The 19,321-nt window shown below is 42.5% G+C and overlaps 3 protein-coding genes across 7 annotated transcripts; 1 reads left to right on the forward strand and 2 right to left on the reverse strand.

Annotated features, from left to right (window-relative positions):
• Positions 1 to 63: 63 nt before the first annotated feature.
• dnaaf2 (dynein axonemal assembly factor 2) lies at positions 64 to 7,127 on the forward strand. Its single transcript, XM_048974884.1, has 2 exons — positions 64 to 1,765; positions 4,690 to 7,127. Exons 1-2 carry the CDS (start codon positions 293 to 295, stop codon positions 5,206 to 5,208), a joined length of 1,992 nt encoding a protein of 663 aa, XP_048830841.1. The 5' UTR covers positions 64 to 292; the 3' UTR covers positions 5,209 to 7,127.
• On the reverse strand, positions 6,700 to 12,577 carry mgat2 (alpha-1,6-mannosyl-glycoprotein 2-beta-N-acetylglucosaminyltransferase). Of its 3 annotated transcripts, XM_048974888.1 has the most exons (3): positions 12,388 to 12,577; positions 8,653 to 8,787; positions 6,700 to 8,566 (listed from the first exon to the last, which is right to left on the reverse strand). In XM_048974888.1, exon 3 carries the CDS (start codon positions 8,512 to 8,514, stop codon positions 7,213 to 7,215), a length of 1,302 nt encoding a protein of 433 aa, XP_048830845.1. In that variant the 5' UTR covers positions 8,515 to 8,566; positions 8,653 to 8,787; positions 12,388 to 12,577; the 3' UTR covers positions 6,700 to 7,212. The 3 variants fall into 3 exon arrangements, with proteins under 3 accessions (XP_048830845.1, XP_048830844.1, XP_048830846.1); XM_048974887.1 differs by having other exon boundaries at positions 6,700 to 8,787; XM_048974889.1 differs by lacking the exon at positions 12,388 to 12,577 and adding an exon at positions 12,029 to 12,375 and having other exon boundaries at positions 6,700 to 8,787.
• Positions 12,578 to 13,310: 733 nt separating this feature from the next.
• Positions 13,311 to 19,222, reverse strand: lrr1 (leucine rich repeat protein 1). Of its 3 annotated transcripts, none has more exons than XM_048974893.1 (5): positions 19,034 to 19,220; positions 18,061 to 18,267; positions 17,273 to 17,371; positions 14,435 to 15,162; positions 13,311 to 14,187 (listed from the first exon to the last, which is right to left on the reverse strand). In XM_048974893.1, the coding sequence occupies exons 2-5, from the start codon at positions 18,241 to 18,243 to the stop codon at positions 13,932 to 13,934; spliced, it is 1,266 nt and encodes a 421-aa protein (XP_048830850.1). In that variant the 5' UTR covers positions 18,244 to 18,267; positions 19,034 to 19,220; the 3' UTR covers positions 13,311 to 13,931. The 3 variants fall into 3 exon arrangements, with proteins under 3 accessions (XP_048830850.1, XP_048830849.1, XP_048830851.1); XM_048974892.1 differs by having other exon boundaries at positions 18,061 to 18,272; positions 19,034 to 19,219; XM_048974894.1 differs by lacking the exon at positions 17,273 to 17,371 and having other exon boundaries at positions 18,061 to 18,272; positions 19,034 to 19,222.
• Between the last annotated feature and the right edge of the window lie 99 nt (positions 19,223 to 19,321).

Consider the following 19,321-nt stretch of genomic DNA (forward strand, 5'->3'; position numbering starts at 1 on the left):
GTTTACCGCAGCTACTGTTACCTTAGCAACATTAGTGTACTGTTGCTATGGGTTTGTAAACAAAGAGCAGACTACATTTGGCGCAGGTTATCTTCGTCATCAAAACAAAAGTAATATAACTTATCTAGTGCAGACTAAAGTGCAGACTAACTGCACATCAACTGACTTTTTATTTGCTGTGGAAATATACTGCATATTGTGTCCAGAACGTGCGGGGCGGTGCAACTATATAGCATTTGAGACGATAGGAAATTTCAATTGCAACAGCCTCACTAAAGCGACTCGTATCGGCATGGATACAAACTCCAAGCTGGAGGACCTAAATTTAACACCTGAAGAAATTGATCGCTTCAGTAATGCCTTTAAAGATGAGAATTTCAGAGAGCTGTTAAAAGAATATGCAGAGGAAATATCGGACCCGGAGAACAAGAAGAGGTATGAAGAGGAAATAACTCAAATGGAGAAGGAGAGGGGTATGGATATTAAGTTTGTTCATCCCAACCCCGGACGAGTCCTGAAAACGAGCTTGGATGGCAAGCAGAAATGCTTCATCAACGTCTGCAGCAACGAATTAATCGCCAAACCCGAATGTAAAGTGGGGATTGGGGCTGATGGGGGAGTCGGCCAGCACTGGTCATTGCCCTACAGCGTGACACCGGGAAGGCCAAACATGGACAATAAAGGCAACAAGTACATGATATACGACGTTGTTTTCCATCCCGATACGCTTTATATTGCAGGGAAAAACACTAGGTTTATGAAGCTGGTGGACAGCACAGCAATCCAGGGCGTACAAAATCAGTTTAATGTCAAATTAGACGAAACCAACGTAAAAGTTTTAAAGATGAAGTACAAGGGCGTTCCGAATCCTAGTGTAATTCGGAAGCCGATTCCTGGTCAGCCAGCAAAGCAAACCGATCCAGACGATCCGCTCCGTTTTCCTTACCCTTACGACTGGACCCAAGGCGAGACTCAGAAACCGACGAAGCCGACAAAGCCTGCGATTGACCCAGATCTACCAAAGAAGCCAACTATACCGCGACACACTGTTAAGTATAGGTCGTACATTGACCTGCAGGACTACAGGTGTTCCCGAGATTCAGCTCCTGGCCCTCGTCCGAGGGAAATGTTGATCATTATCGATTTACCGCTACTTAAATCTGCCGGGGATGCGGACTTGACTGTGACTGAGAGACGCCTGCTTTTAGAGTCTCGGCAGCCAGCTTACAGGCTGGAGCTGCCCCTGTCTTACCCTGTGGATGAAAACAAAGGGGAGGCGAAGTTCAATAAACTCAAGGGACAGCTTACCGTCACTCTACCAGTATTACAGCTGAAAATCCCTTTGATGAATGTTACGGACCTGTCAATACAGCCTGTCAGTGGTGAAGAGAGTCAGATCACGGGCAGTGTTGATGGAAATAATGAGTCGGCCAGATATGAACACGTGGGGGGCGGCCACGCATTGACCAAAGAACCTAATGAACATGATCGTGGTCCTTTGAAAGACGCAGTGACATTACCTTCGCCTTTTGAAAACACTGAACTACTGAACCCATGTAAAAAACGGGTGTCCTCTCATGAACCTAGAGAAAGCCTCGAAAAGACAACTGATGACGAGGGGGTAACTATGGAACAATGTCTCACGTCTTCGAGCAGCAGTGCATCAGGTCACCAGACTCAAACTCCACTATTTACGGAAGAAGTATCCCAGGGCGCCGAGGAGGAAGATGATGAGTTCGCGGACTGTCAGGATTCCAGTGGCAAGGTAATATAACGAAAAGCTATTTGTCTCTGGAATTTTTAACGAAGTCTATTGGGGGGGGGGGGGGGGGGGGTCATATTATCTGTGACCTAGTTTCTATTCAACATAATATAATACATCTCTTCTGAAAGTACGAGACGCAGGAAGGTATGGTATATCCTTTGACATTCATTCCCAAAATCATTTGCATCATATTACAACAAGGTTATTATTAAGAGAAAATTAACAAGGAAAAGGCTATTTATGCACAAAATAAAAAAGAACAAGACATCGTGAAACTATAAATAAAACTAAATTGGAATTGAATTAGGATATAAGCACAACATATGAATAAGCAACGTAATAAAAAATAAATAACATTTTGTATTCGCTGCAACTCATTCATTCTGTAATTGTTCTCCAAACTTAAATTTCCTTAAATAGATGGAGCCATTTTTTGTGAGTTAATTCAAAAGGCTTTGCCTTTGTACTTTTACAAGGCAATATAGAATGACGGATTGAGTTTTGAACAATGGAGAAAACATATTTCTATATTGAATGGCTTTTTATAGGTCTATAAGCCCCAGTCTAGGGAAAATGGTTCAGGATCTAAATTACATCTGTAGAAATGACAGCTGAGGGACAGGATGACAGGGTTTTTTAGATATACAGCACGCTATACCCACAATAGGGCAACGCGCAGAGCGACTGGGGGAAACGCTTTCTGAGCAGCGACTGGCAGCGATCCGTGCCCGAGTGCGTGAAAGGAAGAGCCGTCGCGGAGACGCCTGGCGGTACCAGCGCATCCCTTCGTTAGATGCGTGAGATGAGCAAACGTTTCAGATAAACAGGAGGCGGAGAAACGGCACCGCCGTATAGGAGAGAGAGGCAGTTGGGAGATGATGGTGCAGATGGTTTGACCTTAAAAAAAACTCTGGTTCTAATATTGTCATTTTGCTAGTCATATTTGTGTTGTTTTACCAATAGCAAAATGGTGACTGCTAAACAACCACCATACTACCGCTTAGGGCACATAATGCTTCTTTTGATATGTTCTTTTGTAGTGTAGCAGATTTATGTTTTACCCATCCAATCAGAATCATTAGGTGTTTAAATATACAGCCAATCCTTTTATGTATTACATTTCAAAACTTGATCAGGTTTTGCAGTATCCAAATGGGAAATCACGTTTTAATATTTTAAAATATCAGACTTTAAAGTTTAGCAGTGCCTTTCACGCTTGGGAAGGTTTAATGTTGACTTTATTGACACATAAGGTACTTTTTTTCCTACGGATAACAGGTTTTCAAATTATTTAATGCTGCGACAGTGAACGTCGAGTTTCAGCCAATCAGCTTGCAAATAACTGAATTGGCATTTTTTTTGTCATGTTGCGCATTAATCAGCGCAGTTATGGGTCAGCACCCTGCCACTGAACAAAAGCCCGATTTTCTACAGTGACAACACTATTAGACAGAGTTATTAAAGTCACCACAATGAAAAGACTCATCTTACCCCCCCCCCCTCCCAATATGTCAGCATGATTCAGCTATGTCTTCAAAACATTAGTGCGGACACACAGCAGTAGAGTAATGTATCTAAAAAAGGACTGTTTTCCCAAGCTATCACATAGGTCAGTGGAGGTACGGCTTGTTTGGGCCAAACAGGGGTTGATTATGAGATGCAGTGTTACATCCGCAGTATATTTTGCTCACAGTCATTTATATCCATAGATGTTAGCTGCACGTGTATCAGATTGAATCTGAAGACTGATCAAGCGGCCTAGGAAAGATTAAAAAAACGTCAGCTTCTTCAATGTGTCAGTGACTCACACTGATCAAAGAAAAAAAACGTGAAGCTTAAGCAAACGTGTACGTGGGCATAACGGGGTTAATTTTAGCTTATAGCATTTCGCAGTAATATAACTACGTTGGATGATCAGAAAATATGCTTGCATGCATCAACCTTATCAAGCCATTTCCGACCTTAATTGTAATACTACATTATGAGAACGTATGTGTCTCTGTGACTTTGTTTGTTTACCGCTTACTGTTTTGCCTTGACGGCCCCGCAAGTCTCTCTGGCTAAAAGTGTCTGCCAAAAAAAAAAAGTGAAAAGATGATCTCTTCCCGCAGCGAATCCATTCCAGCAGGAGAGATAATCTTCACAAAAGGTGGCCAGTCCCCGAATCGGGGGGGGGGGGGGGGGGGGGGGGGGCGTGATCATCTTTAGAACAGTTTTTCCGTAAACCGATATCAGGTCATGCATCTGTTCACTGAAGGCACAGATGTCCCTCGATCCAAAAACAGGCTACTGCCGTAATTCCAATTCTACTCTTACATAATATTTCCCTCCCTCCCACCCACGACAACACGGCAAGAACACATTCGGCCAGTCCAACAGATGTTGTCACATGATCCATTTTCTTAAATTCAGCCTGTAACATCCTTCTCACTTCATCGAAAGGGGCTTTCGGACTCTGTGGGTGCGCAGATTTCCAGGTCAATTACAATACGTGAGGTAGGGTTCCATTTAAAGCGGCGGTGACGCATTTGCAACCCGCCTTGGTGAAATGTGCAGAGGCAGCAGGAGCCGTGAAAGCAGGTGGCACACATTATACTTCTTAATCTTTCTACTACATAAATTAATTATATCGACATCAATGTAGAGGGTGTAGAGGGGAAGCGTGTTTCGGCACAGGCAATTTCTGAAATCACGGCAAGATATTTTGTAATAGGCATAGGCTGGGGATTAAAATAATGAGGTCCCGCCAACTTTAGAGATTTAATGAAAACTTAGCCACCTATTGCTAATGTGCCGTTAACTATCCCATTGAGGGCTGATAGTCATCCGTGCTTAATAGCATTCGTTGCTGTTCAGCGTTCTCCGATAAACAAACTTCGTATCACTTTACCTCAGATTAACATGTCTGGGAATTTTTCTTGCAGGGCACAGACGCTGACCCACATGGGCCTCTTTACCAGGACAACTTTGTACAGGTAGAGAGCCTCTCCTTTAGGACAGAGATGGAGGGGAAGATGTTCCTTCCCATACAAAGTAATGAGCCAGTGCTTGCAGAAGACTCACGTTTGACATCTACTGATGGGCGGGGCATCCAGGAAACCCCGTCCCCAGGTGAAGAGGTCTCACTAGGCAACCCAAGTCAGCCTCTCCCAGGAAGTGAACAAGATACAGCAATCTGTGACACATCGGCCCTTATTGACGAGGGCAAGGATGGGGAGGCAAATTTTCAGCTCAGTATAGATGGAGGAGAGGTAGAAAAAGAACAGGAATGGGTGGAAGACGACTTACCCACTAGGCAGGGCCACCAGAGCTCTGATGACGAACCTCCATCAGTCATTCTTAGGGAAATCGATCCAGGAGATGGAAGAGTGGAAGTCATAACCGATCATACCACCTCTGCCGCCTTCCGTCTCCAGAACACCCTGTTATATGAACTGGACTAACGTTGAGTCTAAACAGATCAAGCAGTGAATGGCCAGGTAGTCACACCACCTTACGTACCATCAATAAACAATATTGCGTCTGCAGTGGTCCTCACTTAAAGGAGTCCGACTCACATTCTCTCACGTTTCTCTGTCATACCTTCTCCTTCACTGCGACGGCCATTCACTAAATCAAACCGGGTTACGGCTGTAATTTCAAGCGCTGCCTCTCGGGTCATTCTGGGATTGCAGTCTAGTTAAGTGCGACTCAGCGGGAACCCGGACCCAGAAGAGCATCAATCGCGGACGTGGGCTGGATAGAAATACGGCGAGGGGCAGTGAGAGCTTTATGCAGAAGGTTTTTTTTCTTCTAGGGGTAAAACACTGAAAATCTGGGGGAAAAAAAACCCTGGTTGATCAGAAAAAAAGAGGAAAGGGAAGAGAGAATGGGATTTTCTATTTATCCAGAGAACCTACCCATCACACACACATACGAGTCTATAAGGCAGAAAAAAAAGAAAAAAAGACACATGCAATGACTTCCTGAAGCAGAGGTGCACAGAAGGGACTAGGAAGAAAATGGGCTATTATTATGACATAGTACCTTACAGCACAGCTAAGATATGGAGAGCTTCAATATTTCATCGCTGATAACGACACAGCAGTGGTGAAATACTGTGAAAATGCACCCAATGGATTCTACACTCTGCCCACAGACACAGTATTACGCGGCTCTCCTTAACTGCTGTTCAGATTGCCAGCCATGAACATTTTTGCAGCATTATCTGGAAAACGGTGAAGGACATTAAACGCCGTTCTTAATTAAGATGTAGTACTGGTGCTGTAAGGGACTAGCTGGCTTATCCTTATACATCGGAGATGATAAAGGAGGACAAGATCTGATGTGAATGTAAATCGAAGTAGAGAATTGTAATAAATGGAACAAGGTGTCTCATGGGAGCAGGCCTCATGTCAGCCGATCTACGGAGCATAAAATCAGCGGCATTAATAATACATGCAATGTTGGTAGTCACAACTTCTGAAATGTATGGTCAGGGTACCCTAACAAGCACTGCACAGACACTGCTATTTATCTGAAATGTATGGTCAGGGTACCCCAACAAGCACTGCACAGACACTGCTATTTATCTGAAATGTATGGTCAGGGTACCCTAACAAGCACTGCACAGACACTGCTATTTATCTGAAATGTATGGTCAGGGTACCCTAACAAGCACTGCATAGACACTGCACAGACACTGCTATTTATCTGAACTGAATGGTCAGGGTACCCTAACAAGCACTGCACAGACACTGCACTCTTAGGTTCAGCAAGAGTAATTTTTCAACTCGACGACTTGCCATTCATTATTTAACCTAATTTGTAACGGGATAATGACAAATTATTTCAGTCATTCACAGTTAAAACTGCATTCGCTCACATTCCTCTTATCTAAAGATTTGTGTCTTAGGGGCTGTTATTTCACAATTACTTCTGGGCCATGGCAAAAATCAAGTTAACAGTATTTTTTTAATTGATTTGAGAACAAACCACAAAACAGGGGAAAACAGACCATTAACTGAGCATTATAATTTTGCCTATTTGAGTTTTGTCAGGCCATTTAATCCAACATGAAATATAAACATTCTTTTAAAATTATAACATGGAATTTATAAACCGGTCTTGTCATCGTGACTTCAATACAAAAATGTAATAATATATAATTTTTAGAAGGGGAACATGATGAAAAGTGCCACTGTCGATACGTTCCTCTCCATAAAATTCTATCAGATACTCTATCCATTTAGTTGGATCATCAAAAGACAACCCCATTTAGAAGCCCAACCCCCCCACCATGTACTTTACTGGGGACAGGCCCAAAAAAAAAAAACAAAAAAAAAAAAACAGGCAGTATCAACAGTCCATAAAAGAAAATATATATATATATGTAAAAGGCTTTTAAAGAGGATGCGAAGGACCAAAAAAAAAAATTAATCAAAACCAAAAATAATAAAAAATAAACATCACTGTAATCTGGGGTAGCTCTTGCAGAGTTCATGGTCCCTGATGTCTCCCCAGCCTCCATTCTTCACGTGGGGTGACAGCCCACCTGCAGGCTGTTTCTTGTTGACGAACAACATCTTTGGGAACAACTGGTTACTGCTGCTCTGAAGGACGCTCTCGATTTTAGCCTTCTGGCTGGACGGCATGCAGGCCTTCTTGTGGTGCATCCCACAGTCCCCTGCATGGAAAATGCGGGGGGCCTCGCTTATCATCACCTTCCAGAACGTCGGCAGACAGTTCACCGTTAGGTACTGCAGCGACCAGTCCCAGTTGTAGTCGTCGTAAGTGCAGAATATATCCGTGCACTGGATGAGCTTCTGGTAGGTCTCCCTGTACATGGCCATTCCCATGTTGTGCTCTGTAGACTTCCAAACCTTCACCTCCACTTTGTTGATCTTGCTGGAATAGCCAGTGTGACTGTAGGTTCCTAGTGACAAGATGTCACATTCTGGGCACTGCTCGCTCTTGAGAGACTCCATCATCTTCAGGACATGGTAGAAGTCTGGTGACAGGTAATGATCCTCCTCAATGAGTAGTACCAGACCACTGTGGTCTTTTAGGACTTTGACCCTCTCCCACACAAAGTGCAGCTTCCACCACCAGTGGTGTTTAGTCTGGGAGAACCTGGCTTCTCTGTAGTGGCCAAAAGAATCAGGGTACTCTGCATTGATGCACCCCAACTTTAAGGCATCTTTCTTGGGAATGTCTCTGGGGCAGTCTTTGGGGTCATTTCCTGGAAACTCGTGCGGGTAAAGTTGGATGCTGAAGGGAAAGAAGATCTGAAGGACTTGGCAGAAATTGACAGAAGCAACTACTTGGTTGACCTCCGGCGACCAGTAATCATGGCTAAATATTAGCAGTATGTTCTCAATGCCCTTCACCTTCCGAAGAGACTCGACGAGCAGCTTCAAATACTCGGGCCGGTTGTGAACCTGGACGACCACCACCAGATCATCCTTCTGTCGCATTTTGAATTTTTCCTCATTCCTGATGGTCTGGTCAAAGTTCAGCTGAAACACGATTCCCCTATAGACTAGTGTCATGTTGTCAACCTCAGGCCGCACCACCTTCTCGGCCTGCGTCTCATTGTATGACCTCCTGAGCCCGGGAGTCGCCTGCGGTCGGCTGCCCCTGCCTGCCTCTGGCTCCTTAGCGAACACGTCGGCTTTCTTCTGCTTGCCGCTGCTCCAGAAGGCGAAGCCGCAAGCGAGCACCACCAGGGTCAGTATGAACACCTTCCTCTTATAGATTCGGAATCTCATGGCAGGTGGAATTCCAGGGCGACACTGACCGATTGAATAGGAATCGGGGCTGCTGGGGGGGCGGGGAGAGGGGGCGGAGGTTTCAGGAGAAAGCTGCCCTTAAGAAAGTGAAAGGATGGCTGTGTTTTTTTTCCTTACTTTAGATTCTTGGAATGTTGTAAACATGGATCCGTTTAAAACGTCAGTGGAGCCAAACATATCTCGCGGGATGTGTTCTTCGCTAAACTCACGGGAGCCTGGCAGTATGCATCAAGATACGGCAACGGAAAACCTCTGAAAAGACAAAAGAATGGAAAGTTAATGCATGATTTTGTCATAGGGCTGGGTTCATTTTATCCATTTCAGAATGTTAGAAACAAAGACTGGAAAATCTTTCAAAACATTTTCCCTTCTACCGCAAAAACAAGCCATAGGGACTGTTCCGTTTACATGTGTGTTATTAGCTATATAAACATTAGTAATGATTTGTCATAGCTGTACGACTATTGTGTGTCATACAGTAGGTATTGGGCCTAGAGGCACAAACAAGCTTTGTGTTATGTTTATAGATGTTGTGACCTATATACAAAATGAATACATGTGCCATCCAATCACAAATGTTCCCGAGTTGAACTTTAGCATTTCATAAACACCCAGGAACCTATGAAGCCCTACAGCTAAGGATCTGAACTGGAGCATTTAGGCCTCAAGTCTCCCACCTGAGGAGAAATTCCCAATTGACTTTTTTTTTTTTTAAATTTGAAGACACTGGTCAATAGCAGACAATTCGGAAACACATTATGCTGACATCGATCCCAATACTTGAAGAAGAAAAGAAAAATACAGGGGGTTTGAGGGTTTGGCAAATTCTCCTCCCCACACATATACAACAAGTTTGAACAGAAGCTTCTGCCGAAACAGGATGACTGAGAACAAAGACTCGCTTTGCAGTTCAAGGTAAGCTTAAGGTTCCTTGGGATCAATGTCATTTCAGTCCTTATTTTATTCTTTTTTTATTTTAATATTTATTAATTTATTTAGTTTTAAAAGTGTTTCATTTAGTTCTATTTAAGTTTTAGTTTTTGACCATTTTTATATCAGTTTGTATTTTTAATGAGCTGAATAATGTTTATTTTTAGTTTCATTTTAGGTGCAGAACAGACGCCTGTTCTGTGTGGAAGTTACATTGTGTTTGCTCTGGATGCCAATTGGATACCCGGTCTGTGTGGAAGTTACATTGTGTTTGCTCTGGATGCCAACTGGACAGCCCTACCTAACTTTGTACAGACCTGAAGTTTAAATATTGGCGAATAGTGGGACAAATGCCCATATATTCTTCAAAAATTAAGATCGGCTGACACCGTTATCTAAAGCCATAAATAGTACATCTCTAAGTTCTTGTCATTTTCAGCGGTCCCTAAGCCTGAAACATAGTTTAATCTCCCGAATGCAAATGCATTTTTGCCTATTTGAGATGCTTATCATAGGCTACACTCACTGTCATTTTTTTAAAAGTAGGGACGCCTGGGAGGTGGTAGCTTATAAACAGACTTTAAACTCAAAACTAAAAGTTAAAAACAGAAACCAAAAATTTGTGTGTGTTTATTTCAGTTTGTTTTGGAGTTTGTTTTAATTTCAGTTTGGTTTTCCTTCTCACTTACACATTTAGTTTTGTTTTAATTTTGATGAACAAAATGCTTTTATCGCATTAATTTTTGTATTTCTTAACGATAATAACCTTGCCTGAGACATGAAATGGTTTTACTGATAAACAAAACTATACTTTTTTGAGCAGACTGAGTGATTGCATATTAAAATGAATTCATTTAAATTCTAAAGTGTAAGTTTATTTTTAATTATAATCATTATCAATGAATTTTAGCAGACAAGAAACTAATTCATTGTGTACCAAAGACCATTAGCTAACAGCATTTTTACTTTATAAATATTTAATGTTTCCTCCCTGCAGAAAAGTTCTGTCTATGACACCTGTTCTTTGGCACGTCGTGTTTGCTCACTGCCAACTAATCTAACTATGGAGAGAGACTGTGCAGGAGCCCATTAAAAGCACTGCCAGTCAGCCTCGTCAGTCCCTGCTCTCAGTACTCTGAAGTACATTCAAGGCAAATTCACTACACAACTTTCTTTTTAAAACATGCACGAACAGGTAATCGCCAGAGCTGTGTAACGCATATGCTTTATCAGATGTACAGCACTGAAGGCGAAATTTGAACTGTGTCGATGTGCGTCATTAGCCACATGAATAGACGGGCAGGGCTGGCATCCTTTATGAACGCACGTGTAAATAACAACCTGAATAATGAACATAACAAAAACGGATTTTGTAAACTACAACAAAAAAAAAAACACAACTAAAAGACGCACATATGCACTGCATTGCTATGCAGTTAGAAAAATGTTACCAAACGTCAGTACACGTTAGCGTGCCTTGAGATGCACTTTCACTCGATACAAAAATGGTTGGTCTCCCATCAAGTGCAAATGCCGATCTTCTTCCCTTTAGATCCACGATGGAGGAGCAGGGCCTGTTGGCCATCAGCTGCGGGAGATCGACTACCCCCCGACTCTTCTGGACGAATGCACGCACGCTTTATACTAACAACTTATTCATTTAACAGAACATTTTACATTAAACTCCTAAAACTTGCATTTTTAAAAGACTGGATACATTAAATATACTCATTCATTTGTCACCTGAAGCTATTTAATGAAAAAGCTGCCATAATCTCTCTGAAAAGTAATTTACTGGGGAACAAGTTATGCATTAAATTCCAGCGAAATAAACTACTTAAGCTGTCCGAGCATAGCGCATATATTCTGCGGTTATATCCTCAGAGCAATCTCTCGAGTAATTTCTATTAAATCATTTATCTATGCATGTGTGCAACTTGTGCATTTCTTCATGCCAGAGGGGAATCCACGAAAAAAAATCTGTCAGCACAAGCTTTACTCGATTTCAAACGATTTTACAACCATAATGGACGTTTAAGTCACAGCCAGATCAGTGAAGGGTATTTCGGCACAAAAGGGCTGTCGTACCAAGCAGCTGTCAATTTCAAAGCGGTCTAATAACGAAATTCAATTTGCGTGACATATGTAAACACTTTTATGAACATGAAGGGAAACTGATACTTAACCGGATCAAATTTAACATAATCCTGGACAGCACTAATGCATTTCATTTATTGGTTACGAATTTAAAACATTGTCATTCAATCACTGAAATAGGAACTGGACCAGCGCCTGAATTAAATTAATGAGAATTAAACCAAATAACTAGTGAGAAGTATTACATATTCAGGACTCATTGCGCCAGAAGGTTTTGACTTTTATAACCATCTTAATCCCACGTCAAATCGAGCCAGAAAACCAAGTAATGATGCATTGCATTAAAAAAATGCACAAAATCTAATTTCTTTGCCAACTACAACTCACTAAAGCTCCCGAAGATTTTCCAAACAAACGGCTTTGAGGGCAAGATCAGGCAACTAATTTCCACGAAACGTTCATTTACCTTGCCTTAGCTCCGAGCCATCTTGTTGCTTCCTATTTCTAGTTGGCAGTATGCAGTAATTACAAAGTGCATCCACGCTAAGCACACGCTTGTAGTCAATTCCCCGACCTGCAAAGCACATTTCGACCACTCCGTGAGCGTCTCGGTCCGATAAGGTCTGCGAGATCTGCTGGATCTACTAGATTTACCAGATCCATGACACGGCGGAGCCGCAGCCGCAAAAAACGCTACCTCAGGTGTCAACTCGTGTAACACTCGCACGATCGCAGGCGGCTAGTTAACCCTAAACACCGGACCACGATAACTAGCTTAGCTAGCTGCCAGCTTCCGCAAGATCCCACCGTGCCGCAGTCGGGTACCTCGGCTAAAAGGCGCCGTGTTTCTCCCCCGCGGCTGATTAGCGGAACTCCGCCGGGCGATGCTCGCGATCCTCTTCCATTCTTCAGCCCTTTTTTTTCCTCCTCTCCTCCGCCGGATTCCGCCTTCCCGAAAAACAGGCGGAGCCGCGCCGACGATGACCTCCGTATCCCACAATGCACCGCACTCTCCCTGGAACTGGAGGGAGCGGCTTTGTGCGGGATAGCGATGACGTCACGATCCTTTCGCAGTCGCACCGCGTCTCCGTTTCAAACCCCTTTTTGTCGTTACCCGTCAGACGGGAATGATCCGGGTTACCTGTCTGTGCGGCCGGGTACCCGCAAAACTGCTGAAAGTACCTTTGTGACAATGTTTGGATGTTATTGTGCAAAAAAATAAAATCATGTTTACCTCGGAGCTGTTTTATATATAGGTACTACTGACCATTTTAATTATTTGGGTTCCGATCAGATTGTATACTTATGTGATAATATTGCCCGACATCTATTACATCAGCAAGTCCACAATCCCTTAAAATAATCCACCATTAAATCTCCTTAATTTTTACTTAGCATTATTTTGGCACTATGTAAAACTTCGAGGCGCACACTAAAGCAATGTTTCTCCCATCATTATTCAATGGTCGGGTTTATTGTAATGGAAATACCCATATTTGTTCTGTATATTAAACATTACAAGTGTGAGATTGGCACCACCTAGCGCGTAACAGTAATATTGCAGGCTCAATTTGAATCATTGTAAAAAATAACTTCTCGTCTTCAAATGAGTAGCTAGATTTGTCATCAGAAAATGATGAAGTACTTGTCAAAAACGAGTCGGCCAGAAAAGGGGGGAAAAAAAAAATCTTCAGACAGATGAATCATGAAAATATAATCAAAGAAATCAAACAAGCATTGCTTTAAAATTCATTTCAAATATTTTCTTTTATTTAATATCTGACAAATACATTATTGATTAGAAAAAATTCATTGACACATATACAAACCACAAAAAGTATACCGACTCCTCAAATCAATCTTGTAAACCATTTTCAGAGCTTGTACAACCAAAACTAGTTCAACATAACATAACATTGCATGGAATATATTCTCAACTGGTTTAATGTTGGAGTGCTTTGATTCTACAGGAATAAAAGTTCTCTAAAACTACCTAAAACAAACATTCCTGAACTGAACAAAACAGAAAATACTCATTTCGAACCAAACTTGTGCATTTTTAGGCAAGTCATTTCCTTAAGCATGAGTAAAGTCCTTCGCCTTAATCATTCACATTTATTTCCAGTAAGTCTTACCACAAAAAAAAAAGTCAAAAACTGGAAAAGAAGTTCACACCAGGGTTGCAAAACAACTAAAGATTTTTTATAGTTATGCATGCCTCTGTGGCTGGTGAGTCAACCGGACATAAATGTGTCACAGCCAGAAGCCTGCCCCTTATTCGTCATAGAAGGTGGGAAGTCTGCCTCGGCCCCAAGAGGTCGGCATATACCATTACTGCTGAACTAAACTCTGGCCCTCGGCCTCGGCCATCACCTGACTCCACGCCGCAGGCAGATGTCCAGGAACTGGGAGTAGCAAGCCAGCGAGCAAAAGTAGCGTTGCACAGGAGCTTCTGTGCTCCCCATGTCGTCCACCAGGACCACCATGTGGGACACCAGGTGCAGGTTCATACTGACCACCATCTGGATGAAGGCATCCACTACTGTCCGGCCACAGTCACAGGTCTTTGCCAGTTCCAGCTCTTTGCAGAGATGAGCAGGGATAAGGTGGGGCCCAAAGGGGATTCTGCAGACAGACACACCCATGGGAACCAATGCTTTAGCTGGATAAAAATCACTCAGACCACACCCATATGAAACCAAGTCTGTTTTCAACCATTATATCCTTAACCAAAAGATTCTGGAAAGGAAAACCAGAAGGGATAGGTGGGTTACCTTAACATAAAAGCACCGGAGGCCTATATCATTTATTTGCCTGTTGTCATTCAAACCGAAATCTTGTGTTTTACTTACATTTACCGAAATACTCTCACCTGAGGTCCAGCACAGCCCGGGAAGCCATTTCCTGCAGAGCGAGTGGGAAGGTGAGCCGCATAGTGTGGTCCAATGAATTGGGCTGGGCGAACGGGTTGCCAAACAGGTCCAGGTTCTCCAGTGACAGCTGGCGGAAACCAGCGGGCAGGAAGGGCAGCTTATTGTGGGAGGCGGACAGGGAGCGAAGCTTCGACAGCTGGCCTATGCGGGACGGCATCCGTTCCAACAAGTTGTTGTCCAGCTTCAGGCTGATCAGCTCGCGTAGCTGGCAGAACTGATCGGGGAGAGCGTGCAGACGGTTCCGACTCAAGTCTAAGAGCTTTAGGGTGCGCTGCAGACTGGAAAGGCACAGTGCTGCACTGAAGGTTTCCAGGTGGTTGTTGTGGAGGACAAGTTCTGCAAGGCAGCCCAGGTCACCAATGGTTTCTGGAAGCTTCTTGATGTGGTTGTTGCTTAGGTCCAGGCAACGCAGACTCTTGAGAGAAAGCATGCGCATGTCGACCCGGGAGAGCTTGCAGTAAGACACCTGCAGCTGCTCTAGGGAGTACGGGAAATTGGACGTCAGGGGATAGTCTTTCTTGGAAAGGATGGCCAACTTCTTCTTGGGCCTCTCCACATCTCGTGCCCGGACGGGCGTGAGGGTGGACAGGGGTAATGTGTCTGAGTCGCTTCCCCTGTGGGCCAGCCTGGCAGCGGAAAGGAAGTTCTTCAGGCTGTTGGCATCGGCCTGTGGGAATATGCAGAGGCATTAATAACCATTCAGCCTGAACTCTGTGACTGAAGAGGTACTTCAGACGGCACAGGGTGTAGTTAAGCACTGCTAGCCAATTAAGTAGGTGACTTGATAAAAACAGGAAACTGAACACTTCTTACAAAGATCATGTGACTAATGATGCACCAAAGGCTTTATCGGCTGCCTTCTGAGTAGCCTGAGCTTAATTCATTAATACTTTTCATTGATGTTAAAACCTTTATCAAGTTTTCTCCTCCCTAAACATTAACCTTGTGGGCAGTCTAGTTTAGAATACTTTAACAGAAAAAAAGATGTATATTATGACCCATTAAACAGACAGGATTCCATTTAATAATTACAATTAAATCTAAACCATTAATATAAATGAAAGGGGATTGAAGAGAGTAAATAAAATGTAAACCAAAAACCACAATTCATGATACACATTGGGCAGCAAGGGGATATGGACCAGCCGGCCAAGCAGGACCAATATAATTAACTGCATGAAATTTTTTGTTGCCAGGACTACGAAAGGCTGTGATATACTGCATTACCATAATACTGCCCAACCATAGTACACAAGTCTACTAACTAAAAAAAAGTATTGAAAAACCACAACAATCCACAACATGCGAGAACCTAAACAAACCTAATGAATGAATGACTCCATATAATAAAGCAACAAGCTGGATTAAATTTTCTGCCCTGGGGATTGAGGGGGACGGAAGGTAACTGATATTTACACGTCATGATATGATTTTTCCAAAGGATGGTTTATTAAAAAAATAAAATAAAAACATGCCATTTAAATGCGACCTTAAATGCAGAAGGTTGGACACAGCATTGATCACAAAGGCAACGCCATAGAGTCAGCAGGCAATGCCAGGCCTCACAAAGCGAACGTGAAAAACGTGTGTTCCTAGGAACTGGGTGAAAGGTCACCGCAGTCCTTCCATGGCCCCGGGGGCTGGCGTCAGCTGGCTTCCTATTGGACGTCTGACAATGGGCTGGCCTAAGATGCTGTTCATGGGGGCGGTAAGAAGCAGGAGGCACGACCCATGAAACCGTCACCCGCGCGTGTAACTTGCATAACCTGACCCAGTGCCTCACCAGCCATGAAGCAAAAACAAGGAACGAAATGGAAATGTGCCCCATGAACCCAGGCCCACAAAGTGCCTGAAACTTTTCAATTGTTTCAGGAATAAACGAAAGGGAAATTACAGTCTGAATACAAATGGACCTCAAAAGCAAATCACATTCAAATAGAACAAAACTTTAAATAAATAACAATGAACTGTGCCCAGAATCACAAACATCGAACAAGCCTATCAACAAGTGTACAGGTAGTGAGCACAGATGAACAGTGGAGGGTTTCTTTAGTTTGCAAGAGCAGAGTTACATTACAATGAGTCTTTGTATTGATCTGCTTCAAAGTAACATTCCATTTCATTTTGTTTCTATTTTTACTTCCATGGAAGGTACTGCCCAGACACTAGGAGCTCTTAAGGCTTTAAACATGACCAAGTAACAGCTAACAATACATAAACTACTGTGCTATGTAAAGAATGGACAGCAGACTGATGGCAAAAACAGATCACCTGGCACAAAAAAAAGCGCCATATTGTCTTCACAAACTATTTTAATGTCTAATGCACGAGTATAATGCACCTGTGTCTTTCTAGTTGTATATTTTTCTGGCAAGTTGTCACAATTATGTCTTCTGTCCACTGAAGCATTATAAAAGACATTGGAGCACAATATTTACCAGGCCCTCATTACACCCTTTCCCACAAGAATCCCTGATCATAAAAAGCCTGTGTAGAAAAGTCAAGCCGCTAGTTATGCAAGAAACAAACACAAAGCTCATATTATACCATCTGAAGACAAGTGTTTATTTCAGCAACAGTATATAAAAAAATATTAAACAAACGTTATTCTTTAAATACCCAATTTTTCCTCTCCTGATTCAAGAAAAGGATGGACTAGCATACGACAGCTGCTGCCTCTGGGTCTGTAATTTACACCATAAAATGCATGCAAACATCTGACTGCCAGACTCATTAAAATGACACTGTTAGAATTGCTTAAAAACATGGCCCCATACCTTACTCAAGCAGACGTCCACGGCCGGCTCTTTGAGCCTCACGGTGGCTTTACCCTCATCCACGAACCAGGTGAAGAACTTCTCAATGTTCTCCTTTAACTGAGGTAAAGTATAAATGTCTAAACATTGGTGTTTGTGAATATGATTGAGACAGTAAAGCATACTTAAGGAGGTAGACCCCACTTTGCAATTCAACATTTATTAACTGCAGTAGCAACTAAGTACATCAACAAACGATCCAGTTCTGAAAACCCACAAAATATTTACCACTGCAATCAGGACCGGCTGAAAATATTACACAATTCTTGCCACAGAAACCTTATGAAAAGTATTTTAGATAGGAGTAAAGTTTAAGAAGTATTCACTCCAAACACATGGAAAACACAAAGAATGTGTTAATAAAAGGCAACTTTAAAGAATTAAAACAAAAAAATATATTGTCTAAAAATACTTACAACACAATACACAGGTGGAGAACACAGAATCCATACCTCGTCATGGAAGCAAAAATTACACTTCTGTAGATTTACTATTTAACTTACTGTAAAACTAATAATATATCTTATATTGTACACAAGTATACTTCCATCTGTAGAAGTCAAGTGTCTGGACAGCAGTCGGAGTTAAAGCCCACAATTATTTAAATACAATAATGCTTGTGTTTTGATTTAGCTCTGCTATCCTCAGATATTTACACGAAACAATAAATTTTTACAATAAAACAACCGAAAAGAACAAATTTAAGAGAAAGATGAGAAAGATGAGCGCAGGGAGCACCGGGAACCTACCTTGTATTTGGATCCGGCCCTGTCCTTCTGCGTGCAGATCATGAGGTATATATTATTGCGCCGAGTGGTTTTATCAAGATGTTTTCCAATGGACAGAACCGCCCTGGTCCCCCTGCCTCGGTTTTTCAACCCATACGTCGGCAGCATGCGATGGATCACTTCGACGTCGCACTGGAGCTTCATCGCGCCGACACCATGGAGGCGGCCCTGCACTGTGAGACGCGGCGCACACGGCTGTCAAAAGACCAAAACGCGGCATGTGGGCGTCGAAACGCCCATCGCCTCGTCAGCGGGACGAGCCTTCCCACCCCACCGTATTAAGATGAAAGTAGACTTTTAAAATAACAATAACAAGATCTGTCTCATCTGCTTAGCCGAACATCAAAGCAACTCCAAATGCCAGTGAAATGGTTCTGGTTCACTCTTATCCTTTGACCAGCGGCTCTACCCCAGTTTAAAAAAAAAAAAAAAAAAAAAACACGACACGTTCAAAAAGCAGCCGTACCAGGCTAGTAAGACGGACCCCATTGACAATAAATACGGATTTAACCGACCAGTTCCTAAAAACAAAGAAAACATGAGCAACTAGTCATTGAGGCCGCGGTGTACTTAATTTAACAGCCTTAATCTCAAATACCAATAGGAATAAGGAGCTGATCAGCTTCAGTACATTTGCAGCTACCTACCAGCGCAGTCCAGTTGACACTAATCAGTACTGGTTTCACACCCAGCGAGTCTACTCCACTGTTTATTTTATCAACTAGTTTGTCCTCTATTTTATTAGCGACCAACAATCAATCTTCGTAAAAAAGTACAGGACTCGGGGAGTTATTTTAAAAAAATCATTTGACCAGTTGTTAGCGACTTTAGTTTTCGATTTGCAAAGCGCCTGGCTAACTAGCAGAGTGTCGAGTTTATCCTAGGGAAATATACGAGCACCCTAAAACGTATGTTAATAATAAATACGTCTTACCAGGTAAAACAGTACAGCGTTTCAGCAGATGTTTAAAGTTCCATTAATGTCTTATTTAAAAAAACTGATACAAAACCAGCGTAAAACTCGGATTCCTCATTTAACTACAGTATGTTTAAAAAGAGTGAACAGCCGCGCGCGAAATCTATACAGACGGAAACAAGTGCGTTCTCTGATTGGACGAAAAGGGCGGACATGGATTGGTGCAGAATACTGCCAATGAAACATCGTACTATGTTTTGTAGGTTGGTATCTGTTTAGACCAAAACACGTATGTGGTCAGTCCCA

The sequence above is a fragment of the Brienomyrus brachyistius genome, chromosome 14 (assembly GCF_023856365.1).
Source record: "Brienomyrus brachyistius isolate T26 chromosome 14, BBRACH_0.4, whole genome shotgun sequence".
NCBI lineage: Eukaryota > Metazoa > Chordata > Actinopteri > Osteoglossiformes > Mormyridae > Brienomyrus > Brienomyrus brachyistius.